Source organism: Canis lupus, chromosome 12, assembly GCF_048164855.1.
Source record: "Canis lupus baileyi chromosome 12, mCanLup2.hap1, whole genome shotgun sequence".
Classification (NCBI taxonomy): Eukaryota; Metazoa; Chordata; class Mammalia; order Carnivora; family Canidae; genus Canis; species Canis lupus.
The window spans coordinates 46752541-46779511 of NC_132849.1; the positions used below are offsets into that span (position 1 = coordinate 46752541).

Here is a 26971-nt window from a genome sequence, read left to right on the forward strand (position 1 = left end):
GTCATAGAAAACCAGCCTTTCTTGCTTTGTTTACGGACGCAGGGGTTCTTCTAGCGTTTCTTCTTTCCCGAACCTATCATGTGCCAAAAGCTGCACGGATCTGTTTTGCCATAGTCTCGCTTTTACAGCCACGCAAAGTGCGAGTCAAGTTCGGCGTCCTGCTCAGGTACCTATGGGATTCCAGCTGGGGTCACCGCGCCCGCGCCCCCGCCCTGGTCCTCCCCGGCCCCCGTCTAGCTTCCGCCTTTGCCGGTCGTTCCTTGCTGCATCCCGACCATCCGGGGCGACGCTGGGGCCGCCACGGCCCTCGAGCCCGGCAGGGCGTGAGCGGCGCCGAGTCAAGTGCGGCGCCCCAGCCGGTCCCGGTGCCCTTTCTGGCTGTTCCCATCCCCCTCCCGGACGCCCGGCCAGACCTGGAAACCATAGAGAGCTCGCACAGCCCAGAGCGTCCCTCCCCCGCTCGCCCGGCCGCCGAGCGCTGACGCCGCGCCGCTGGGCGGGGCCTGTGGAGGGGCCGCGGGAGAGGCGGGGGAGGCGGCCCGAGGAGGGCTGGCCGGCCCTGCAGCGCCCCGCAGCGGCCGCGGCCGGAAGCGGGCTCGTCGGCCCTGCGGCGCTGGATCCCTGACGCACGGAGCTCGAGAGCGAGAACGAGAGAGAAAGGGGCAGAAATGGCGGCTCCGCTCGGCTCCCGCTGAGGAGGGCGAAGCCGGTGGAGGGTCTGAGCTGCCGGCCGGGGGCACCGCTCCCGCTTCCCGCCTTCTGCCTTCTCGCGCCTACTTGTCTTCCTGTGCCCGACTCTCGCCTGTCGTCGGCTCCGCGGCGCAGAGTCCGGGTGGGCTCGCGTCTCCCGGCCCGGCTCCGCTGGCCCTGCCTGCCCGGCCGGCGCCGGCCTCCCTCGGCTCCCCGGGCGCGGCGGGCGCGGGCTGGACCCCGTCCGCGGGGCCGCACCATGGTGAACACCCGGAAGAGCTCTCTGCGTCTCCTCGGGTCCAAGTCGCCCGGGCCCGGGCCTGGGCCTGGGGCCGGAGCGGAGCCTGGGGCGACCGGAGGCAGCAGCCATTTCATCTCGTCTCGGACCCGCTCCTCCAAGACCCGCGCCGCCAGCTGCCCGGGCGCCAAGGCCGGGGGAAGCGGCGGCGCCGGCGGCGCTCTGGAGGAGGCCCGGGTAAGAGCGCGGCGGCCGGGGCCGGGGCCGGCGGGGGCCGGGGCGGCGGGGGCCGGGGCCGGGGCGGCGGGGGCCGGCGGGGGCCGGCGCGGCCGCCGGGGCTTTGTCTGGCCGGGTCGGGGCGGGCAGCCTGCGGCGCGGACCGCTCGGGCGGCCGGAGCCGGGTGTGCGGGCGCGGCGGCCGTGGCTCCCGGCCGGGCAGGGCTGCGCCGCCGTGCTGCGCGCTGCTCCGGCTCTTTTGTGTGGAGAGCGGGACCGGAGCCCGGGGGAGAGGGCTGGGGCGGGGGGGTCGGGGGCGTCCGAGCGCCGGCTTCCCGTGTCCTCGCCCGGCCTCGGAGCGGAGCGGAGCGGGAGCGGGAGCGGAGGAGCGGGAGCGGAGGGCCGGGGGCCGGGGGCCGGCCGCGAGGGCCGGAGGGGCGAAGCCAAAGTTTTCCGCGGCGTCCAAGCCTCCCCGCGAGCGTGTCAGCTGCCGCCGCCGTCTAACTCCTGCTCGCTCTCAAACTGTTTGGGGGTGGTGCAAGCTGGGGAGGACGCGAGCGGAGAGCTCCAGTTGGCAGCCGGGCGGGAATGCGGAGAGAAAAGTTTGTGGCCGCTCTGACACCAAACTTTAAACACAAAAATCAGCGCTCCCGCCTCTCCAGGCAGGAGACGTGGAGCGGGACCCCGTGGCCGCAGGACCCGGCAGCTGGCCCGCCCGGCTTCCCGCCCGGCTTCCCGCCGGGGTTCCCGCCCGCCCCGAGAGCCTTCCGGCCGCCGCGGGGGCTCGTCCCGCGGTCCGGGCTGTCCCCGCTGCCCTCCAAGTGCCTGGCCGCTCGGACGCCCGCGTTTCTGCTACGGGAATGGTCTAGAAAAGGTGAATTCACCCACCGTCGTCGCCCGGTCGCCAGCGTGACATTCGAAGAAGGCTGTGTGACTTAGTTGTTTTAAAACAAGCGGTTGGTTGAAAGACCTTGACCTCTTATTGTAAGACTCCAAGCTAAGCACTTGTTTTGTCACTTTAAGGGGATTGATCTAAGTTCGTGTTAGGAGGTTGGTTACGAATCCAGAAAAAGAGTGTCGCCTCTGTCTTGGCAAGAGGCTAATCATTTACGAAGAGTAATTTGGCCGGTAATTGCTAGTCGTTTAAAATGCCCTTTTGAATCCACACCATTTTGTTATTCTTGCGGGAGAACGATATTTTATTTTCTATGGGATCTACAAGATTATGGCTCGTGTGTGTGCTTTTTCTATCTCCTACTGTTCTGACGCTAATCAGAACGCACTGACGCAAATCATATATTTTACTGCCCTGTCCTGAAATCTGTATGTTGTATCTTTGAAAATATATTTGGCTTTTATTTTGCCAAAAGTTTGGTAAGTATTTGTAAAACTGTCTGGTTAGTAGACTATTTTGGGGGCTGACAGATCTCTTAGGTTCGAATAAGAAAGCTAAATCTGAAAGTTGTACAAACTATTTAGAATAATTGCCCTGAAAACTTGGCTTTTTTTTTTTTTTTTCTAGAAATTATTCCAAATGCGTACAGGCTTTTTGACTTTCTGAAGCTAACATATATTTTAAAATTAAAGTAAATCTAAGAAAGGTCTTCTACACCTAAGTACAAATAAAATGTTTAGAGTATAAGCATTTAATTGTAGTATAATAGTGTATGAATGCCTACTCTATTAGAGCAGTGTCAGTTCATCCGAAGCAATTAGCTCATCTGTCACTGATCAGTTTGTGGTCCCATTTTTGAGTTCATGGATATCATGCTGTCCTTACCCCCTGAGGAATAAGGTGAAGTAATTTGTCAAGCAGCTGTTATGGAGATGTTAAAAGGCAAGGAATCAATAATCTAATGTAGAAATGCATGTTTGGTAGCTTCTAAATTGCTTGAGGAATGAAAGATACTAGAGGTTTTTCTAGAAGGATACTAATGAAACTTTGTTTCAAGGTTCCTTTTAAAAATGTTTTAAAAGGTAGTAAATAACAGGCTAATGAAAATTTACTTTATATGTTTTTCACTTTTAAGAAGACTTGTCTTCTGGCTGTGGTAGATGATAGATCTAATGGCTTTCTCTGAAAAATTTAAGACATTTACTCTAATCCTATGATTGGTCCGTTAAAAGGGGATAAGTTTATAATTCAGAATTTGTTAAGTTTATGGGACTACATATTTATGAAGCAATTTCTGTATATTTCTTTGTGAATATTCCTAAAGTGAGTTGATTTGAGTCTGGTAAGATCTTTTTAAGTTCCTTTTGTGAATGACAAGAATTTTGTCTCTTTGGTGTATCTAAAGGCACTTTTTCTTTGGGTTTTTAGACCTTTGTTAGTGTCTATAAAAACTTAATGGAAAATGGTTTGTGCTCTTGCTTTAGGAGACCCTTATTTTTGTAGGAAGAAATTTATTTTTCTTTATAAGATACATAGTTGAGGAAGTCCTCCTTTTTCCTCTTTTGTGTTACATTCTTCACTTTGCACTTGATGCTGATTTCTACCCCCTCCAAGCCTCCCAGGATTCTTTTTTTTTTTTTTTATTTCATGAATTGTGTTTATAGTTTTTCATTTGCTTTAAAAAGCCATAAGACCATGAACTGTGCTTATAATTTTGCCTTTTCCCCAAGTATGTGTAGAATGGGGAAATAAACATATGATACATTCTGTAGGTTATTGCAATGATTTTCTTGTGCCCACACTTTTTAAATGTCAAGCTGACTTACGCAGTTAGTTGTAATTACTCTCATATCTGGCTTTTTTTGTTTAGTATGTATGAAGTTTGACCTCTTTTTGGTCAGTTAATCTGATGATCACTAATTAGCATTTGCTCCACTGAAGAGTCACTCTCAGCAAACAAACTAATATTGTATTCACAGAATTGGAAAGCAGTTTTTGAGAAAATATTTCAGCTTTTTTTTTTTTTTTTTAAACTTCTGCTAGGCCTGTTTGCTTTTGGCTTCATCACTAGCTTTTTGTACTTTTTGAGAAGGTTATATAATACTTTGAGTCCATATCTTAGTGGAGAGGGTTAAAATAAGTATGTTGAGTAACTTTATAGGGAAACTTGCTTTATCTTAATTTCACCAAAAAAAATCTGTGAATCTTTTAATATGCTCTTTTATCATTTTGTACTTACTCTTTTCCAATACTCATGTATTTATCAACATAATACAAGCAGAGTAGCGGGGAAGTTGATGGTTCAACATAGAAAAGGAGTCTGAGAGCAAAATGCAGTAATGTATTTAACTCTCAGATGAGTAGGGAAAAGTACAAGTTCTTCAGAGTAGAGCAAGTTTTTCCTTATATGTATCAAGGTCTTGAATAATGTGTTAAAGTGTGTCCCCTGTCACAGTTTTGAACCAGAGAAGCTCTGTGGTGGCCAACTGGAAATGCAACTTAAATTCAATTACTGGCCATTTCTGTAGTCTGGATATTCAGACTTGCAGTTTTTAAGGTCACAGATTAAACTGACAACACCTGTAGAAGTGAGTGCATATTAATTAATGCTTTAAACCATTTTCCCTGGTCAGTACTCTTTGTAATCATTCTTTGGTAAGTCCCTGATTACATGTCTCCTAAATACCTAATTATAGATAAACCTATAGCCTCTGGAAACCAGCTGGACAGGTGGTAGGATTACTACTTGTTAGGAGAACTATGGACCAAACCAAGTGGCTTCACCTGAATGGAGAGTCCTCCCATCTCTTCAACGATCCACTTCAGAAAAGTGCTGTATTACTTTGAATTGTATATTTGGGATTTCTTTTACACAATGAAATTTCATTTGTGTGCACTGCTGAGTTGATTTCTTGATATTTGGGTTCTTGGTCTTTTATTGGACATTTAATATTTGTTATGCCTCTGCTGTGGGAGGACTTTGTGAAAAACGAGTCATTGAGTAAAAGGCATTTGGGACTTTTGGATTAAAAACTTCTATGAAAGTACGAAGGGGGGAAAAAACCCATACATAAAATGTTGTATCTAAATATAAGCTAGACAGTTTTACAGAGGTACATTGTGTGTGGCTTACGTCAAATGATAGAAAAGGCATCTAAATTAGTTACTAGGCTGTAACTTGTATTGTTAGATACTTTGAGTATATATATGCTGTAAGATTCTAAACTTCAGATGCTTTTGAGCTCTAAGTATTGTACGATTTTGTTTTCACTTTTAGATTGTATTCTAGTTTTTGGAGGTAGAATATACACCTTTGGTTAAAATTTTTCTCCCTTGGGGATGCCTGGCTGGCTCAGTTGGGAGAGCATATAACTCTTGATGTCGGGGTCATAAATTCAAGCCCCATGTTGGAGGTAGAACTTAAAGAAATTCTTTCCTAGACTTTTTTTTTTTTTTAATTGGAATAGCCTATAACCTCCGCAAAGGTAGGCATTATATCTTATTTTTGCCCAATTGCTATATTCCTAGGGCTCCTTTGACACAGCATCTGACACAGAGAAGATGCGTAAGATCTGTTAATGAATAGCATATTAAGGAGCCAATTATTATTATTTTTAAAAGATTTTATTTATTTATTCATGAAGGACACAGAAAGAGAGGCAGAGACACAGGCAGAGGGAGAAGCAGGGGGATCCCTGGGTGGTGCAGCGATTTGGCGCCTGCCTTTGGCCCAGGGCGCGATCCTGGAGACCCGGGATCGAATCCCATGTCGGGCTCCCGGTGCATGGAGCCTGCTTCTCCCTCTGCCTGTGTCTCTGCCTCTCTCTCTCTCTCTCTCTCTCTCTCTCTCTGTGTGTGTGACTATCATAAATAAATAAAGATTAAAAAAAAATTTAAAAAAAAGAAAAAGAGGGAGAAGCAGGCTCCATGCAGGGAGCCCAGGACTCCGGGGATCATGACCTAAGCTGAAGGCAGACAGGCAGATGCTTAACTGCTGAGCCACCCCGGCGTCCCGAGGAGCCAATTATTTTCTGAAAATAATGATGACTGGACTTTGAGAATAGAAGATTAAAAAAACAAAACACAGTCCCTACCTTTAGGGGTGTTACGTATTAACAAGCCAAGTCAGTTCAAAGTAAGTGCTAAATTAATGACGTAGATTCTCAATGGGATGAGTTCTAATCCTTTACTCAATTTTTTTTTTTTTAAGATTTTATTTATTTATTCATGAGAGACACAGAGAGAGAGGTAGAGACACAGGCAGAAGGGGAAGCAGGCTCCACACCGGGACCCTGAGGTGGGACTGGATCCGTGGACTCCAGGATCATGCCCTGAGCCCAAAGCAGAAACTCAACTGCTGAGCCACTCAGGTGTCCCCCTTTGCTCAGTGTTTGGAGTAGAAATCTTTGATGTTCTTTAAAGACGAGATGGTCATTTACAGCTGAGTAAATGTATATCCTGAGTGCCTACAGTATTGTCTGCCAAACATAGTATTCAGTAAATAATTTTTGAGTGAATGAATGGAGCGTATGCTTCATTTTAAATTACTTTCAGGTTGATGATCTTCATAGTCATTGCATTTTGCTCTTCTGCCCATTGGTGGTATCCTAATAAGGAGAAGAGTAAACTAGGGTTTATTTAACATCTCATGCTAGGTGTTTAATGCCATCTCATTTAATCCCTGCAACCCTGTAAGACAGGTGATGGTACCCTCCCATTTTACAGTTGAGGAAACGAGTTGTCAGAGACTAAATGGCCTATGGAAGACCAAATAGCTAATAAGTAACAAGTAATATTAAGTAGGTAATAAGTAGATTCAATATTGAAATCTAATTCTGTCTTTTCTATTTGTATATCTTACTGTCTCATCTGTATTTATCTCTACTTTTTGATGTTCAGATAGTACTTTCCACACATATCTGGAAAAGCAAAAAAGGTGGCTGTTACACAGTCAGGAAATACTCTATGAACTGTGTATAGACAGATTTTTACTGTGTCTAGGATTGTATTGGGACTAAAAGTGGGAACAGTGGCCTGTAGGGATATGAAATACAGGATAGCGATTTTCAGTAATTGCTGCCTTATTTCAGGGGCTGGGTATAGGAAGAGGAGCAGACATGTTGTGAAGACATTTTGCAGTATTGTAAAGATGACTTAGGGAAAAAAAATCCGTATAAAGAGAGTAAGTCTGGGGCATTGTGATCTACAGTAGAGGTGTACTTGTGCTGCCATCTTTCCCCTCTGCTTGGCGATATTTATCAGTGTGTACATTTTCTTTTATGCTCTGAGAACCTGTTTATTTTGGGGGTAGATAAGTGTTTTCCATTTGAAAAAATGTCTTACGCTTTAAACCTCTTGAAAAGACATTATATAGCATTTATAAATGAAAATAAATACTAATGAATTAAACACACTTAGCATTATTAGTTTGTGTCTGTATTCTAGAGCCCAAATTAGAATCTCTGAACCGTGGTGTTTCACGTCCCCATAAAATGATATGTTCTCTGATCTTGGTAGACAGGAACTAGGAGAAAATGCAACCTAACTTTGGTGGTAAGGCTTGCTTATTCCTTTGTTCTTTCATTCAGTCAATAAATATTTATGAAGTTGTACTATATTAAAATGTAAGTGCATTGTGGGCAAACATTTTTGTCTCTTTGATTTACTGTTACAGGATCCATGTTGCAAAAAGTCAGGGAGCCGTCATTCACACTGCAGTTTATGTGAATTGCGCCCCCTGGAATTGTGCATTACAGTCTTTTTGTGGTATATGCTGCAGTTTACATCCTCATACAATGTCCTTTGAGGACTTGATATAAGAATTTCTTTGAGGGATCCCTGGGTGGTGCAGCGGTTTGGCGCCTGCCTTTGGCCCAGGGCGCGATCCTGGAGACCCGGGATCGAATCCCACATCGGGCTCCCGGTGCATGGAGCCTGCTTCTCCCTCTGCCTGTGTCTCTGCGCCTCTCTCTCTCTCTCTGTGACTATCATAAATAAATAAAAATAAAAAAAAAAAAAAAAAAAAGAATTTCCTTGAGATACCCAGGAGTGAAATAGAGTATACATGTACTTAAATATTACTTGACATTTGCTGTTCAGGTCTCTACTTTTAGGAGTAGTTTATCGCAGTGCCTGTATCCCCAGACACCTGCCAGTATTCGGCAACAACTAGCTTTTTTTTTCTCTTTTAAGATTTTATTCATTCATTCATTCATTTATGACAGAGAGAGAGAGAGAGAGAGGGGCAGAGGGAGAAGCAGACTCCACATCGGGAGTCTGACGTGGGACTTGATCCCGGGACTCCAGGATCACGACCTGGGCCAAAGTCAGGCACTAAACTGCTGAGCCACCCAGGGATCCCCAATACCTAGCTTTTTAATTGCTTTTCTTTGGTTATGAATTTTGTGAACAACTCTTTTTTAAAGATTTTATTTATTCATGAGAGACAGAGAGAGAGAGAGGGAGGCAGAGACACAGGCAGAAAGAGAAGCAGGCTCCATGCAGGGAGCCAGATGTGGGACTCGATCCGGGGACTCCAGGATCTTGTCCTGGGCCAAAGGCAGACGCTCTACTGCTAAACCACCCAGGTGTCCCTTATGAACAACTCTATGTCCATAGTAGTTTTTTTTGGTTTATCTCTAAAGTGCTGTTAATATTTTTTGCTCAATTTTTTTCCTCTTTTCTGCTGAAGTTATTTTTTCTTCTTTTCAGTGGCTTTTAGTCTTGTGCCATAGTAAGGGATACTATTTATGTCATGACCCTTTTCATAATATAATCTTTCCTCTTTAGATCTTTGATTTATTTTATTCTAGACAACCTGTCCTTTGGGGTGCCACTTGATAATATGCCAAAGTTTCTGTATATGTTCTGCTCTGATCTCTCTATTCTTTTTTTTCTTGGCCTGTTTATTCTTGTGGCAGTACCACACAGTTTTCATGACTGTGTTTTAGAAGTATATCTTAATATCCTAAATGACAAGTTCCTCTTTTTTTTTTCCCCTCTTTTTTTTTTCAAAGTTGACTTAGATTTTCAAGGATCTTCATTCTTTTCATACACATTTTTAGTTAAGATTATGGAATTCCTCAAAAGATCCAGCTAGAACTTTAATTGGGAGAGTATTTGATGTATATGCTGCCAAAGTGAAGATGGCAAAGTATTTGAATTCCTAGATTAATTTTCAGAGAATTGACACCTTTGTAATAAATCCAAGAGCAAGTAACATCATTCAACATAACCCTAGTTTGTATATTTCTCTTGTGGAATTTGATGCTTTCCTTGTGACCTAATATACTGTCAATTTTGGTAAGTGTTTTGTATGCTGTATTTTTATTTGGCATAAGAAAATATATGTGATGGAAAACATTAGGAGATGGAAATACTATAGTGTGGATTTATTGATTATTTGATACTTAAATCTCTTGTCTCATGTTAAGATTCTAATTTTTTTGTTGTTCAAATTCTCCTGTTTTGTGTGTATGTGTGTTTTTAAAGATTTGATTTATTTATTCATGAGAGACAGAGAGAGAGAGAGGCAGAGACATAGGCAGAGAGAGCAGCAGGCTCCCCGCAGGGTGACCCAAGTGGGACTCTATCCTGGGACTCCAGGATCACGCCCTGGGCCTACGGCAGACGCTCAACCCCGCAGAGCCACCCAGGTGTCCCTGTGTGTGTGTTTTATTTTTAAAGATTGATTGATTCATTAGAAACACTGAGAGATAGAGAGAGGCAGAGGGAGAAGCAGGCTCCACGCAGGGAGCCGGACACTGGACTTGATCCCAGGTCTCCAGGATCACGCCCTGGGCCGAAGGTGGCACTAAACTGCTGAGCCACTGGGCTGCCCTGTTTGTGTGTTTTAAATAAGTTCTATACCTAACCTGAGGCTTGAACTCATCATCCCAAGATCAAGAGTTACTCTATTGACTGAGCCAACCAGGAGCCCCTATATGTTTTAACCCTATGTATATATTCTTAAAGAGACTTACTTTATTTTATTATTATTTTTAAAGATTTTATTTATTCTTGAGAGACACAGAGAGACACAGAGAGAGGGGCAGAGACTTAGGCAGAGGGAGAAGAGGCTCCCTATCGGGAGACTGATGTGGAAGTTGATCCCAGGACCCTGTGATCACCCTGAGCCGAAGGCAGACACTCAATGACTGAGCCATGCAGGTGCCCCCCCCCCCCCCCCCCGCCAAAGATTTTATTTATTTATTCTATGAGACTTTTTACATTAAAATTGTTTCTAATTTCCTTCCTGCTTTATTCTTGATTCATTAATTGTCTAGAAGTATATTGCTTACTTTTCCAAACAGTGGGCATTTATTTTCTTTCTATGTATCTATTTATAAAAATATTTTATTTATTCATGAGAGACAGAGAGAGAGAGCGAGAGAGAGAGAGGCAGAGACACAGGCAGAGCGAGAAGCAGGCTCCATGCAGGGAGCCCGATGTGGGACTTGATCCCTGGTCTCCAGGATCACGCACTGGGCTGAAGGCAGGCGCTAAACCGCAGAGCCACCCAGGGATCCCTGTTATTTAGTTTAATACCACTGTGTTCAGAGAACATACTGCATATGATTTCAGTCTCTTGAAATTTGTTCTGACTTATTTTTTCACCTTATTTATGGTTAATTTTTTTGGTAAATGTTCTGTGTGCTCTTGGAAAGAATGTGGATTCTGCAATTGGGGGTGCAGTGTTAGAAATAATGCCCAGTTGGTCATATTTATGAACCTTCTGCTGTTTTTTTTATATATTTTTATAGGGATTATATATTTTTAGAGGGATGAGGAGAGAGAGAGAGAAATAATTGGGGAATGGGGAGAAGAATCTTTTTTTTTTTTTTTTTTTAATTTTTATTTATTTATGATAGTCACACAGAGAGAGAGAAACAGAGGCAGAGACATAGGCAGAGGGAGAAGCAGGCTCCATATACCGGGAGCCCGATGTGGGATTCGATCCTGGGTCTCCAGGATCGCGCCCTGGGCCAAAGGCAGGCGCTAAACCGCTGCGCCACCCAGGGATCCCTGGGGAGAAGAATCTTAAGCAGGCTCCACTCCCAGTGCAGGAGCTTGTCTCAGAGTTTGACCTTATGACAGTGAGGGCAGCCCCGGTGGCGCAGCGGGTTAGCACCACCTGAAGCCCGGGGTATGATCCTGGAGACCCGGGATCAAGTCCCACGTCAGGCTCCCTGCATGGAGCTTGCTTCTCCCTCTGCCATTGTCTCTGCGCCCCCCCCCCCCCCCCCCCGTGTGTGTGTCTCTCATGAATAAATAAATAAAATTCTTAAAAAAAAAAAAACTTAATGACAGTGAGATGATGACTTGAGCTGAAATCAAGAGTTGGACCCTTAACCTACCAAGCTACTACCTTGGCTTGCCTCTTTTAATGTTCCATCTTCCTTCCTATGCTATATTGTCTAGAATTTTAGTTCTGACTTTTTAAAATTTATTTTTATTTTTTTTAAAGATTTTATTTATTTATTCATGATAGACACAGGGGGAGAGAGAGGCAGAGACACAGGCAGAGGGAGAAGCAGGCTCCATGCAGGGAGCCCGATGTGGGACTTGATCCCGGGACTCCAGGATCGCGCCCTGGGCCAAAGGCAGGCGCTAAACCGCTGAGCCACCCAGGGATCCCCTAGTTCTGACTTTTTAATGGATGTAAGTACTTTGTCTTTTTCTTTAATTTTGAGTTTTTTCCAGTAGCAATAAATTTTTCTAAGATATCAATTATCTTTATATATTTTATATTATCTTTTATTTCTCGTCTTTGTGAATACTTCCTCCAGGAATATTTTCAGTTTGGGACTTTTTGTGACAAACTTTCTGTGGTATTACACGGCTGAAAATATTTTCATTATGCTCTTTCATTTAAATAAAAAATTGGGGGAGGGCAGCCTGGGTGGCTTAGGTATTTAGCACCGCCTTCAGCCCAGTGCGGGATCCTGGAGACTTGGGATGGAGTCCCATATCCAGCTCCCTGCATGGGGCATGCTTCTCCCTCTGCCTGTGTCTCTGGCTCTCTCTCTCTCTCTCTCTCTCTCTCTCTCTCTTACTGTGTCTCGTGAATAAATAAATAGAATCTTAAATAAAAAAAAAAAAATTGGGGGTTGCCTGATGGCTCAGCAGTTGAGTATCTGTCCTTGAGTCAGGGCGTGATCCCAGGATCTGGGATCGAGTCCTATATCGGACTCCCTGAGAGGAGCCTGCTTCTCCCTCTGCCTATGTCTCTGCCTCTCTCATGAATAAATAAATAAAATGTTTAAAAAAAATAAATTGGCTAAATTCAAAATTCTAGGTCCAGTACTTAAAAAATACTGCTTTATTGTCATCTTGTCTCTAGTGTGTTACTCTTGAAGTTTGATGTTGGTCTAATTCTCTTCTTTTTTGTAGATGTTCTTCCTCTTTTGAAGCTTACAGATCTTTTTTTTTGTCTTTGTGCATAAATTTTGCTAATTTTAGGCGTGGTCTTTTCCTTTTTCTTCTTTGGCAATCTTAGCATCTTAGCTCTTTTAGTCTTTGGTTTTTCATCTTTTTTTTTTTTTTCATCTTTTTAAGATTGTTGTTAACTTATCATTTCTTTTTATTTTATTTTTTAAATATATTTTTAAAGTAATATCCATATCTAAAGTGGGGCTCAAACTCATGACTCTGAGATCATGAGTATATGCTCTTCTCATGAGCCATCCAGGCTCTGAATCTGTCCCTGAATTGATAATTGAGCAAAACTGGTTTTGAGCACTTTTGATCCCTCCCTGGAGCAATTTACCTACAGTTACTTGAATAAACAAGAAACGTAGTTACTTTTTTTTTTAAAGATTTTATTTATTTACTCGTGAGACACACACACACACACACACACACACACACACAGAGGCAGAGACATAGGCAAAGGGAGAAGCAGGCTCCATGCAGGGAGCCCGATGTGGGACTCGATTCCGGGACTCCAGGGTCATGTCCTGGGCCGAAGGGAGGAGCCCAATCACTGAGCCACCCAGGCATCTGAAACTTAGTTACTTAAGCTACTTGGTACTTATTGTGGCTGATCCCTGTTGACCATTTTGGTGTCCATATGTTAAGAGGCCTATTTGGGAGAAAACCTTGAAGTTAGTTGCTTGATTAAAGTTCATTTCCTTTACAACTGTTAACACCTTTTAACTAGAGCATACTCCAGTGCTTACACTCAGGATGAGTGTTGTGGTTGTGTACATGATTGTGCAAGTTAAGGGAAGCTACTTTTGAAAAACCAAACTCCATTGCAGAGCTATACTTCCTTTTTAATCAATAACACATAATATAAATTTTAAATGTATATATAGAAACAGGAAGAGCTCATTAACAGATGTGCACAAATGAGATGGCAGCACAAATTCATGAACTGGTGAGTGGATTCTATGTTAAAAATTTGAAAATAATTTGAAATTTAGAATTTTAATTTTTTAGTTTTTACCATTGTAATTCAATTTCCAAATTTATTAGATGGGAGAATTGAAGGGAAGTGATAGTTGCTCAAGGGCATACAATTATTTAGAAGCAGCAGTTCAAATGCAAATGAAAACTAACTCCCTCCCTCCCACCTTCCCTCCCTCCCTCCCTCCCTTCCTTTCTTCCTTCCTTTTTATTAAAATTTTATTTATTGATCCCGGGTCTCCAGGATCACACCCTGGGCTGAAGGCATAGCAGCTAAACTGCTGAGCCACCTGGGCTGCCTTCTTTTTTTTTTTTATGGTAATCTCTACACTCCAATTTGGGGCTTGAACTCACGACCCTGAGCTCAAGAGTTGCATACTCTCTGCCTGAACCAGCCAGGTGCCCCAGGAAATTTTGTTTTTAAAAATTCTTAGTATCTTTAATTGAGTAATTCTGTGTGTCAGACACTGAAGATACAGGAATACATAAGATTCTTGACCTTAGCTCTTTGCAAAGTATTTTATTTTTATTTAAAAATTATGAGGGGTGCCTGGGTGGCTCAGTCAGTTAAGCATCTGACTTCAGGTCATGATTTCAGGGTCCTGGGATTGAGTCCCCCATCAGGCTCTGTACTCAGGGAGGAGTCTGCTTCTCTCCCACTTCCCCTGTCCTTCCCCCTACTGTTCTCTCTCTCTCAAAATGTTTAAGAATAAAAAAAATAAAATCCTTAAAAATATTACAAAAGTACTTCAAACAACATGGAAGTGCACAGAAAAAAATAAGACCTGCCCCTCCTCCCCTAATTCCTCCAGTTCATTCTTCCTAGCAGTAACTACTGTTAAACCTGGTATACGTTGGGGGCACTTTGGGTGGCTCAGTGGGTGAGCACATCTGCCTTTGGCTCGGGTCATGATCTTGGGGTCCTGGGATTGAGCCCTGCATTGGGCTCCCTGCTCAGTGAGGAGTCTACTACTTTCTCTCTGCTGCTCTTGCCCTGCTTGTGCTCTCTCTTTCTCTGTCAAATGAATAAATAAAATCATAAAAAAAAGTGGGTATTCATCTTTCCAGACCATTCACATGTATGTATGGGTAATTTATATGTGTATCATTTTATTTTATTTTATTTATCCATGAGACAGAGAGAGAGGCAGAGACACAGGCAGAGGGAGAAGCAGGCTCCATGCAGGGAGCCCAATGAGGGATTCGATCCTGGAACCCCGGGATCCTATCCTGAGCCAAAGGTAGGCACTCAACCATTGAGCCACCTGGGCGTCCCTATATGTGTATCTTTTGAACAAATGGAATTATAACCTATATAGTATTTATGACAGTAAATTATGTGTCATGTATATTTTTTTTGTATTAGTCTTTTCTTGATGACTTTCTAATATTTTGTTGTATCATACCATCACTTAGGTAAACATTCCCTATTGGTACACAGGTTGTCATCAGGTTTTTTTTTTTTTTTTTGTCTTCAGGTTTTTATTATTTTTTTAAATTGGTTAATTTTTAAAAAAGATTTTATTTATTCATGAGAGACTCACTGAGAGAGGCAGAGACACGGGAAGGGGGAGGAGCAGGCTCCATGCAGGAAGCCCCATGCGGAACATGATCCTGGGACTCTGGGATCACGCCCTGAGCCGAAGTCCGACTCTCAACACTGAGCCACCCAGACGTCCTTTTTTTTTTTTTTTTTTAAAGACTTTTCTTTTATTCATGAGAGACACAGAGAGGCAGAGACGTAGAGGGAGGTTTTTAATATTATAAATAATATAGCAGAAAATGATTTTTTTATTTTTCATAGGTGAAGTTGGAATTACGGAGTCAAAGGTGTATATGTATTTTTAATTTTATAGGTTTAATTTTTAATTTTTATAGGTTTTTCCAGATTGTTCTTTAAACATTTTTTTTTTAAACATTTTTTTTTAAAATTTATTTATTTACGATAGTCACACTCAGAGAGAGAGAGAGGCAGAGACACAGGCAGAGAGAGAAGCAGGCTCCATGCACCGGGAGCCCGACGTGGGACTTGATCCCGGGTCTCCAGGATCGCGCCCTGAGCCAAAGGCAGGCGCCAAGCCGCTGCGCCACCCAGGGATCCCTTTTAAACATTTTGGTTAAATCAGTTTGCACCCCATTCTTCAATGGTCTCAGAATTACTAAGTTTTTATGTATCTTTTTTGGTGGCTGATTAAGGAGTTAGGCTTTAACCTTCTTGAAGAGCAGAGACAATCTTGTCATCAAGTATCTTTAGAATCTAACACAATAGATGCTTAATAAGTTTTGTTTATGAAAGGAATGAATCACTGAAGAGAATTTAATAAGCTTATGGAGTTATATTAATTCTACAAAGCCAAGCAAGTACCCTTACTTGAGACTGTATCCACTGTTAGGGTGTAGGTGTAATATTTGTTCTTCTGTGCCCTCACCTGGTTCTTGTAAACAATATTATGAGGTGAATAGTAGTTTTTAATTACAGTGGTAATGCTGCTATATAAAACTGGTCCTGGGGATCCCTGGGTGGCGCAGCGGTTTAGCGCCTGCCTTTGGCCTAGGGCGTGATCCTGGAGACCTGGGATCGAATCCCACATCGGGCTCCCGGTGCATGGAGCCTGCTTCTCCCTCTGCCTGTGTCTCTGCCTCTCTCTCTCTCTCTCTCTCTGTGTGTGTGACTATCATAAAAAACAAACAAACAAACAAAAAAACTGGTCCTGTCCAATATTTATGTCTGTGGCATTTTTCTGTACCTATGTCTTTTTCTCATTTTAAGTATCTAGTTAGATTAAAAATTATTTTTCAGGAAGAAAAATGTATCCTAAATTAGACTTTTTTTTAAATAATTTCTCAGTTCATTTCTTTATTTTTTATTTTTTATTTTTTTTCCTCAGTTCATTTCTATAACATTTCTTTGTATATTCTTTTCATATATTCATTCTTATTTAGAAATCTTAAACAATTAAGCCATTGCTCCTGGGATATTTGAGTAAAATTCAGGATCTTTTGTGTGCCTGAAGTTTCAGACTTTGTGGAATAGCATTGGCTCTAAACAAATAAATAGCAGTGTGAGTTTTGTTTTCTGCAGTCATGGTAACTGCTGAAAGAAAAAGAAAGTGAGTGCTTTTCTAAGCTTTTTCATGAAAGCAGTATTTATTAAAAAAAAAGGTTGAGAAAAGGACTGTCTTATATAGGAAGTGGGAAAATATTGATTGTACTTATATACTTTTTTGATCCAACCTTGGATGATAATCTTCCTATTTTGTTTATTTTTTGTCTCTTTGAGGATCTTTTTCTCATGAGTTATCTTACTCTTTAAAGTTTTATTTTACTCTCTTTTATGCTTTCTTTTATTTACAAGAAACCCGGTCATCTTAACTTTTATTTTTTAATTTTGTTTTTATCTTTTTTTTAAAAGATTTTTATTTATTTATTCATGAGAGACACAGAGAGAGGGAGGCAGAGACATAGGCAGAGGGAGAAGCAGGCTCCATGCGGGAGCCGAATGTGGGACTTGATCCTGGGTCTCCAGGATCACGCCCTGGGCGGAAGGCTGGCGCTAAACCGCTGAGCCACCCAGGCATCCCCTTTATTTTTTTTAAAGACTGAGAGAGAGAGAGAGAGGGGCAGAGGGAAGGGGAAAGAGAAATCTCAAGCCAACTCTACATGAGCATAAAGCCTGATATGGGGCTCCATCCTACGACCCTGAAATTGCAACTTGAGCCAAAACCAAGAGTCTAATGCTTAAAGGACTGTGCCACTCAGAGGCCCCTTTATCTTATATTTTAAGAAAAGTCTTGGTGTGCCTGGCTGGCTCAGTTCATAGAGCATGTACTCTTGATCTTGGGGTCATGAATTTGACTTTTTTTTTTTTTTTAAAGAGGGGTCATGAATTTGAGCTCCACATTGGGAGTGGAGCTTTTTTTAAGAAAAAAATAAGGGCGGGGCATTAAAAAAATGAAAGAAAAAAGATTCTTCCTTGACTTCTTTGACTTTTTAACCTCTTTAGATTGTTTTTCTTTTTTTTTTTTTAAGATTTTGGATTTTTTTTATTCTAAAGATTTTGTTTATTTATGAGAGAGAGACAGGCAAAGGAAGAAGCAGGCTCTATGCAGGGAGCCCAACGTGGGACTGGATCCCAGGTCTCCAGGATCACACCCTGGGCCCAAGGTGGTGCTAAACCGCTGAGCCACCCAGGCTGCCCTGTTTCATTTCTTTCTTCACACTGACACTTCCTGTAAGAATCTCTGTGACCCAGCAATTACGCTATGAGGGATTTATCCCAAAAATACAAATGTAGTGACCCAATTACCGTGCTGTATTTATAGCAGCAATGTTCACAATAGCCAAATTATGGAAAGAGCCCAAATGTCCATCGACAAATGGATGGATAAAGAAGATGTGGTGCATTTACACACACACACACACACACACACAGGTATATTACTCAGCCATAAAAAAAGAAATCTTACTATTTGCAATGACATGGATGGAACTAGAGGGTATTTTATGCTAAGCGAAATAAGTCAGAGAAAGACAATTATCATATTTCACTCACGTGGAATTTAAGAAACAAAACAAGACAAACCATAAGAGACTCTTAATCAATCGTAGGAAACAAACTGAGGATTGCTGGAGGGGAGAGGGTAGGGAGATGGGTTAGCTGGGTGATGTAATGAGCATTGGGTATTAAACTGATAAGAACAGATACTACACTTGATCTTAGCCAAAAGGCCGAGAAGCGATTGAGCATTGGGTATTATAAAAGACTGATGAATCACTGAATCTAACTCTGATAATAATACATTATATGTTAATTAATTTAATTTAAATAAAAGAATAAAAAGGGTATAGTTCCATAGTCCTCACCTGTACCTTCTCATTGCTGAGTTCTTTTTTTTTTTTTTTTTAGTTTTTTTTTTTTCATTTATTTATGATAGTCACACAGAGAGAGAGAGAGAGAGGCAGAGACATAGGCAGAGGGAGAAGCAGGCTCCATGCACCGGGAGCCTGACGTGGGATTCGATCCCAGGTCTCCAGGATCGCGCCCTGGGCCAAAGGCAGGCCCTAACCGCTGCGCCACCCAGGGATCCCATTGCTGAGTTCTTTAGCGATTTCTCTCCTGCATTTCACAAAGGTTGCCCTATCAGAAGTTATAGTGATGTTCTAATTACCAATCCACAGGTTTATTAGCTTTTTTCCCATTTAGTCTTTTTGAAAGAAACTTCCACTCCCTGTTTTAGTGAGACACTGTATTTCTCTCTATTTTATACAAGATCCTATCTGCTCTTTGATTGAATATAGGCATTTTTTAAGAATTATACTTGTTTTTTTCATTCCATATATTATGTATAATCCTTCTTTGTACATTTTTAAAAAGATTTTATTTATTTGAGAGAGTGCGTGCCTGCATGCATGCACACAAGTTGGGGGAGGTAGAGGGAGGGAGAGAAGCAGACTCTGTTGAGTATGGAGCCAGATGTGAGGTTCCCCGATCTTGATCCCAGTACCCTGAGATTACGATCTGAACTGAACTCAGACTCTTAACCAACCCAGGTGCCCCTGACCTATGATCCCTCTATTATAATATCTATGTCTAGTCCTCACCTCACTCTATCTCAGAGCTGCATTTCCCACAGCCTGATAGACATCTCCCTACATTTCTGGCTAGAATTCTAAACCCAACTTTTTTTTTTTTTTTTTTTTTTTAAGATTTTATTTATTCATGAGAGATACAGAGAAGGAGAGAGAAATAGAGACACAGGTAGAGGGAGAACCAGGCTCCATGCAGGGAGCCCAGTGTGAGACCCCATCTCCCCATCCCGGGACTCCAGGATCACTCCCTGGGCCAAAGGCAGGTGCTAACCCATTGAGCCACCCAGGGATCCCCCCAACTTTTTTCTTAAGGGTTTTTTTTTTTTTTTTTTTTAATTTATTCAGAGCGACGTAGAAACACAGGCAGAGGGAGAAGCAGGCTCCATGCAGGGAGCCCATCCTGGGACTCAGTCCCAGATCCCCGGATCACACCCCGAACCAAAGGCAGATGATCAACCGCTGAGCCACCCAGGCATCCCTAAACCTAACTTTTGAAATTAGAATTCACCATTACACTTCTTCCTTTAACATCTGTCTCCTGGCTTCCCTCCACACCCACTAAAACATGACAACCCCTTTTTTTAAAAAAATTTTTTATTTATTCATGAGAGACACAGAGAGAGACAGAGAGACAGACACAGGCAGAGGGAGAAGCAGGCTCCATGCAGGAAGCCTGATGTGGAACTCCAACCAGGGACTCCAGGATCACGCCCTGGGCCGAAGGTAGCGCTAAACCACTGAGCCACCTGAGCTGCCCGACAACCACTTTTACACCTGTAGTTACTGTGCTTATTTGAATGCTGGTGTCACTAATTTCTCAGTAATTCTGCTTCCTGGAATCAATATCTTATTTTTGACTTCTACAGTTCTGCATGAGGCCATCGTGAAGCCTTGAATTAGTCTCATGGTCTGTTAATTCAACCATCTCCTTGACTTTCTCATTTTTTAATGTCATACTTGCATATGTTCTTTTTGTCTTTACTTTAAAATCTAAGTTCTAGGGCAGCCCTGGTGGCGCAGCGGTTTGGCGCCGCCTGCAGCCCAGGGCGTGGTCCTGGAGACCCTGGATCGAGTCCCATGTCAGGCTCTCTGTATGATGCCTGCTTCTCCCTCTGCCTGTGTCTCTGCCCCCCTCCCCGTCTCTATGAATAAATAAATAAAATATTAAAAAAAAATAAAATCCAAGTTCTAGATTTCTGACAGATTCTGATCTGAGCAGGAAGTCTTTCCTAAGAAGTAGAGCAGCATGAGTTGTTTTCTGCTTCACTATTCTCAAGTTCTTTTGCCTGTTTGAGATTTGTGGTAGAATAATGGCCAGTATTTATAGTAGCTGATGAGTATGGCTTAAGAGACTCTAAGACTCAAGGAGAAAATGATTTTTGCTAACTGAAAAAATTATATTTAAGATGAGAATTTGGAGTAAAATGTCATTTAGGTGGGAATGACTTTGTTTTCATTGTACTTTTATTTTCTTGAGCATTTGGCACTGTAACATTTCTCTTGGAAGTTACCTCGTCTTTGAATCATGTTCCTCTGACCATTCTTTGTGCTCCATTATCATGTTTTTTTTTTTTTTTAATGTTTATTTACTTATGATAGTCACACACAGAGAGAGAGAGAGAGGCAGAGACACAGGCAGAGGGAGAAGCAGGCTCCATGCACCGGGAGCCCGACGTGGGATTCGATCCCGGGTCTCCAGGATCGCGCCCTGGGCCAAAGGCAGGCGCTAAACCACTGCGCCACCCAGGGATCCCTCCATTATCATGTTTTTACAAAATAAAGTCTGCATCATTTATGATGTCTTTGTTCATCTCTACTAGCAGTTATCATTGTTTTTGTTTTAAACGAATTGTATACTTCCATTATGGGACTTACTATAATGTGCCATATAGCATCATCGTGACTATCAACCCAGTAGATTGTGTGTTGAGTTCAAGTAGGTCTTAATCCTTTTTACCATTGTCCTACAAGTCTTTTTTTTTTTTTTTTTTTAAAGAACTTATGTATTTATTCGTGAGAGACATGGAGAGACAGAGGCAGAGACACAGGCAGAGGGAGAAGCAGGCTCCATGCAGGGAGCCTGATGTGGGACTCAATCCCAGCACTCCAGGATCATGCCCTGGGCTGAAGGCAGCGCTAAACCACTGAGCCACCCAGGTGTCCCTGTCCTACAAGTCTTAAGTACACAGTCGGGTCCTCAGTAAATGTTTGCTAAATGAAATTATTCCTTTAGTCTGAGATGCCTTTCTTACTCATGGATTGTAATCACTGACACAAATTGCTAAATGACTGTGGGTAGATTGTGTAATCTCTCTTAAGTATCTTTGTTCTGAAACTGGCAATGCCTTCCCTCAAAGAGTTAGGTTATAATTAACTAGTAAAAAACTTTGAAGATGAAAAAGTTAAAGTTGATCGTTAAGATCATCCTATTAAAGGCAAACTGTTAGTATCAGGTTTGTAGGTAAAAGCTTTCCCAGGGGTACCTGGGTGAATCAGCAGCTGAGTGCTTGCCTTTGGCCCTGGGGCGTGATCCTGGAGTCCCAGGATTGAGTCCCACATTAGGCTCCCTGGAGCCTGCTTCTCTCTCTGCCTGTGTCTGTGCTTTTCTCTCTGTCTCTCAGAAATTAATAAGCACAAATATTTAAAAATAAAAAATAAAAAATAATAAAAGCTTTCCCAAAGCTTGAAGTTAATTAAATGGTGTTGAAGTATAGTTAATTTGTATGTATTTACATTTTGGTTATTTACTTATTCTGAGGTCTCTGTCATAGAACCAGGTTCAAAATGAAACCCCACCGTGATAAGAAAAACCACAATAGAATAGTGCAGCAATTGGGATGATGTGCTTCACATACTTAAATTGTATTATATGCTAGAAGTTCTCAAATTTTTGGGTTCTAAGAATCATTTGGAGGCCCTTGTTAAAAAAATTCGAGAGATCCTAGTTAGGAGGTTGTTTATTTATTTATTTATTTATTTATTTTTAAAATTTTTATTTATTTATGATAGTCACACACAGAGAGGCAGAGACATAGGCAGAGGGAGAAGCAGGCTCCATGCACCGGGAGCCCGATGTGGGATTCGATTCTAGGTCTCCAGGATCGCGCCCTGGGCCAAAGGCAGGCGCTAAACCGCTGCACCACCCAGGGATCCCGGTTATGTTTCTTTAAATGAGATCAGATGATTTCTGAATCAGGTAGTATGTAGGTAACGCTTTTGAGAGACACTACTGAATGGAACTGAAAAAAAGCTAATATAATATGAGAGAATGAGCAGTAAATAAGCCTATAAATTTGGAGCTGGCTCAGTTGCAAGTGCATGATTTTTTTTTTTTTTTAAGATTTTATTTATATACTCATGAGAGACACAGAAAGAGAGAGGCAGAGACACAAGCAGAGGGAGAAGATCACGCCCTGGGCAGAAGGGAGGTGCTCAACCACTGAGCTACCCAGGCGTCCCAAAATAAGGGTCTTGAAGGGTAAGTGGTAGGATTTGATTAGGAGTAATGCCCGCTGGGACTGTCTAAATTGGTGAAGTAGTTCACAGGTATCTTTCTGTATTCACAACATACCTTAGTTTAGAACACATGACATTGCTTCCTCAGTGACTACTTGTTGAATTTGTTATTAAATAATGCTTTTCAGACACTTATGTGGACAGGAATCAAATTTTTTTCTGATTGGAAAGTCTGGGATGGAGCACATTTGGAGTGACAAAGGTAGAGTAATCAAGTCCTGGATGAGTGGTTGCATTAGATGACCTTTAGGACACACTTTAACCTTAGTATTTTTAGAAATTTCTAAGGTGGAATGTTTGAAAAATTTTCTATTGCAAAATAGAACTGTTGTATATTAGGAATGGCAGGACCTAATTTTTTCCCCCCTCTGGTTTTGTCATAATTGTTAGCCATGTGATGTTGGGCTAGTTAATATACTCCATTAAAGGGTGAGGGTTGGAGAAGGAAAGAGGCTGAGGAAGTGAAATAGTAATTTTAAGATTTATTATTAGAAAGAGCGTGAGCGAGTAGGAGGAGGGACAGAGGGAGAGGGGGAGACAAGCACACTCCCCACTGAGTGCAGAGCCTGATGCAGCTTGATCCCACGACTCTGAGATCACGATCTGAGTCAAAATCCAGTCGGTTCCCCAAAATAGTGCATTTTAAAAAAGCACTCATTTGTTAACTACAGTAAGCATGTTTATTGATAAGGGCTATTACATGATTCAGTTGCATCTTAAATAGTTTTTCCTTCTTTACTGAGTATAGTTTGGAAGTAGCTAACCAGTTTTTCTTGGTAATTTAAACTGTATAATAAGTGGTGCTGTATGTTACACAACTAATAGGTTTATTTTCCTTAATTATAGATAGTCTTATGTGTGAGTATCTGTTAATTTTTCCCTTTCTGTCATTTAGTATGAATGTGGCTTGTGGCTCTTGTAGCTCATGGCAAATTGTATTACACCACAAAATCAGAAATTGATCTTTTTGTAAAAAAAGTTTTTCAGTAAATGAAAGTTAAATCTATAGGTTATATTTGAATATCTTTAAACATCTATAGTATTACAAGTTTTTTAAAAATGTAAGCCCTAAGTACAACATGGAGCTTGAACTCAAGACCCTGAGATCAAGAGTTCCATGCTCTAGCAGCTGAGCTAGCCCGGCACTGTTATTATGAGTATTTTTTAAGTTTGTTTGTTAATGGCTACACTTTGGTTATTTGTGAATGTACTTGTCTTGCTTTGGGATATATGATTTAGAAGTGTGCATTTATGAAAAGGGTAGTTCTTATATTTTTCTTAAATTTGTAGCATAAAAGGAAATAAAACCATATATTTATATGGTAACATATTAAAAATGGTCATACATACCTTTGAAATACTGATCTATCATGTCAAGTGATAGAAGTATTAGCATATGAATTAAATCATCTCTAAAGTAAAGGTGATCTTTCCTCTGCTCTCTTACCCACTTGCCCAATATCCAAGGAATTGAGTGGTGAAGAGGAAAGCTGCTGTGTGGACAGTGACCTTGCTGTAGTCTGAGAACATGTGGCTGGGGAGAGAATAATGGAAATGTTATGGATGGAGGTCTCTGGTTGAGAAATTGGTTATTTAAACAAATTATTCATTGAAAAAGCAAGTAAATAAATATATTGAAGATAATAGAAGCCAGCTTCCTCCCTGAGAAGAGCTTACAAACATAAAAGGGGAAAGTCTAGCAAGAAACTTAAGATGTGGAATTAGAATTAGAAGCCTTGGTGTGCATACATATGTTACTCATGGACAGATAAAGAAATAGGTATAGATGTGTAGGTTTATGTATATATTTATAGTCATATACTTTCTAGCTCTCTATGCTGAGAGGATTCAATAACAGTGAAACCCCACTAACTAGTAGAGCAATGGCGGAGACGTGGCAGACACCCGGCGGCTGATAACCAAGCCGCAGAACCTCAGTGATGCCTACGGGCCCCCCAGCAACTTCCTGGAGATCCATGTGAGCAACCTGCAGACGGTGGGGGTCAGCCGGGGCCACTTCACCACCTACAAAATCAGGGTCAAGACAAATCTCCCGGGGAGCCCTGGTGGCTCGGCGGTTTAGCACTGCCTTCGGCCCCGGGCATGATCCTGGAGACCCGGGATCGAGTCCCATGTCGGCTCCCTGAGTGGAGCCTGCTTCTCCCTCTGCCTGTGTCTCTGCCTCTCTCTCTCTCTGTGTCTCTATGAATGAATAAATAAAATCTTAAAAAAAAAAAAAAAGACAAATCTCCCTATTTTCAAGCTGAAGGAATCTACTGTTAGAAGAAGATACAGTGACTTTGAATGGCTGTGAAGTGAGTTAGAGCAAGGTTGTAGTTCCCCCTCTCCCTGGAAAAGCATTTTTGCGTCAGCTTCCTTTTAGAGGTGATGATGGAATATTTGATGACAATTTTATTGAAGAAAGGAAGCAAGGAGGGGTAGCCCGGGTGGCTCAGCGGTTTAGTGCCTGCCTTCGGCCCAGGGCGTAATCCTGGAGACCTGGGATCGAGTCCCACGTCGGGCTCCCTGCATGGAGCCTGCTTCTCCCTCTGCCTGTGTCTCTGCCTCTCTTTCTCTCTGTGTCTCTTATGAATAAATAAATAAAAATCTTTAAAAAAATAAAAATTTAAAAAGAAAGGAAGCAAGGGCTGGAGCAGTTTATAAACAAGGTCGCTGGTCATCCTCTGGCACAGAATGAACGTTGTCTTCGCATGTTTTTACAGGACGAAATTATAGATAAAAGCTATACACCATCTAAAATAAGACATGCCTGAAATTTGGTGAGAAGGGGCGCAAAAAAAACAAACAAAAAACAAAAAACAACTTCCATGATTGTTAATGATTCATATGCACCAGTGAAGAAGTTCTAACTTCTAGCATGCTGCACAGAAATTGGTATAACATGCCTTCAGTATACTAACATTCATATGCTCAGTTTTGTTTTGTTTTGGCAGTTGACAAGTTAATTTGCTTTAGTGAAAATCCCTCATTCACCCTTTGTCTATGAATAGCTCTTCCTTGCTGTTTTAATGTGGTACACACTATAGCCTCGCAGACCTGTTACTCCAGTATAATCTGCAGTGTCCTAACTAAAGTTACTGACTTGGTCTTATCTGCACAGCTTTTGTGTCCTGTTTGCTTCTTGAATCTGATTAACTAGAATATTTCTCTTGCTCCTTTTTAATATGTGATGTCACTTGACCTAATTTATGTGTAGAAGCACTACACCATTGGTTTCCAGTACCCTATGTGTAAGATACACACTTATGTGCAGAAAATATCTCCCTTCAGGCTTGTAATACCCTTCACGTGGAAGATCAATGAGGGAAATCTTTATATTCTGTATAAAAACAAATCAAATTTATATACTAAAATCATTTGTCTAAAAATTTAAGTTTTCAGATAAAAATAAAAAAGCATTTCTGATATGCAAAAAAAAAAAAAAAGAAAAAAAAAGAAACCCCTAACAGCACACCTAATGCCCACATTTTGGTTTCTTTTTTTTTTTTTTTTAATAAAGATTTATTTTTTTGAGAGAGAGGGTGCATGCATGTGTGCATGTGAGTGGGAGGAGGGGCAGAGGGAGAGAATCTTCAAACAGAATCTGCATTGAGCACAGAGCCCAACAAGGGTCTGGATCCCATGACCTATGAGATCATGATCTGAACCAAAACCAAGAGTCAAATGCTTAACTGACTAAACCACCTAGGTGCCCCAATTCCTAAATACTATCCTTGATTAAAAGGAGTCAGGGCCCTTGGAGAAATGACTAATTCTAGAGTCAGGGAGGGAAAGTAGAAGATGAGTTTATTATTTCTTTTTTTTTTTAAATTTTTTTTTTCCAATTTATTTATTTATGATGGAGAGAGAGGCAGAGACACAGGCAGAGGGAGAAGCAGGCTCCATGCACCGGGAGCCCGATGTGGGATTCGATCCCAGGTCTCCAGGATCGCACCCTGGGCCAAAGGCAGGCGCCAAACCGCTGCGCCACCCAGGGATCCCAGAAGATGAGTTTAGATAGTTCTTTTGTGTCAGAAAGCAAGGAAGTACTCAAAATGATGAGGTCATGTCAAAAGAGTATGGGAAACCACTTTGAAAGGGCCCTCAGTTGACAAATCTTGTGTAATTTGAGCAACAAAATAGAGTAATGGATTATAACCTATAGTATAAAATAAGAATCCATGATTCCATACTGATAAAATTAATGAGTAAATGAATTAGACAAGGGAATGGAGGGAAAGCTCTTTAAAATAAAATGCCAACTAAAAAAAATGTAGAAGGAATGATGGAATTAGGTTATCACCATCACAATGGTATTAGATAAAAGAGAAATAGTCCATGAATGTATCAGGATGTATCAGGAAACTAACAGCTAGTGGGTGAAAGTTTGATGAGGAATGGGATATTGGCGAATTATC

The 26971-nt window shown here is 41.9% G+C and overlaps 2 protein-coding genes and 1 pseudogene across 3 annotated transcripts in view; 2 read left to right on the forward strand and 1 right to left on the reverse strand.

Moving 5' to 3' along the window:
• The first annotated feature begins 616 nt into the window (after positions 1-616).
• The window catches only part of ATAD2B (ATPase family AAA domain containing 2B), a 158759-nt gene continuing 132404 nt past the window's right edge, over positions 617-26971 (forward strand). For both annotated transcript variants that reach the window (XM_072770929.1, XM_072770930.1), the window contains exon 1: positions 617-1165. In XM_072770929.1, the coding sequence (XP_072627030.1) occupies positions 950-1165 (216 nt within the window). In that variant the 5' untranslated portion in view covers positions 617-949. The remainder of the gene's footprint in view (positions 1166-26971) is intronic.
• On the forward strand, positions 1733-25381 carry LOC140601866 (sorting nexin-3-like). Its single transcript, XM_072771323.1, has 4 exons — positions 1733-2074; positions 24433-24591; positions 24878-24991; positions 25196-25381. The coding sequence occupies exons 1-4, from the start codon at positions 1733-1735 to the stop codon at positions 25325-25327; spliced, it is 747 nt and encodes a 248-aa protein (XP_072627424.1). The 3' UTR covers positions 25328-25381.
• LOC140602031 (U2 spliceosomal RNA) lies at positions 18097-18188 on the reverse strand (annotated as a pseudogene).

Coding starts and splice junctions, on each gene's coding strand:
- LOC140601866 (XM_072771323.1), top strand. CDS start 1,733: ATGCGGAGAGAAAAGTTTGTGGCCGCTCTGACACCAAACTTTAAACAC. Junction 24,592..24,877: donor TCACCACCTACAAAATCAGG/GTCAAGACAAAT, acceptor GAAGTGAGTTAG/AGCAAGGTTGTAGTTCCCCC. Junction 24,992..25,195: donor AAGAAAGGAAGCAAGGAGGG/GTAGCCCGGGTG, acceptor AAAGAAAGGAAG/CAAGGGCTGGAGCAGTTTAT.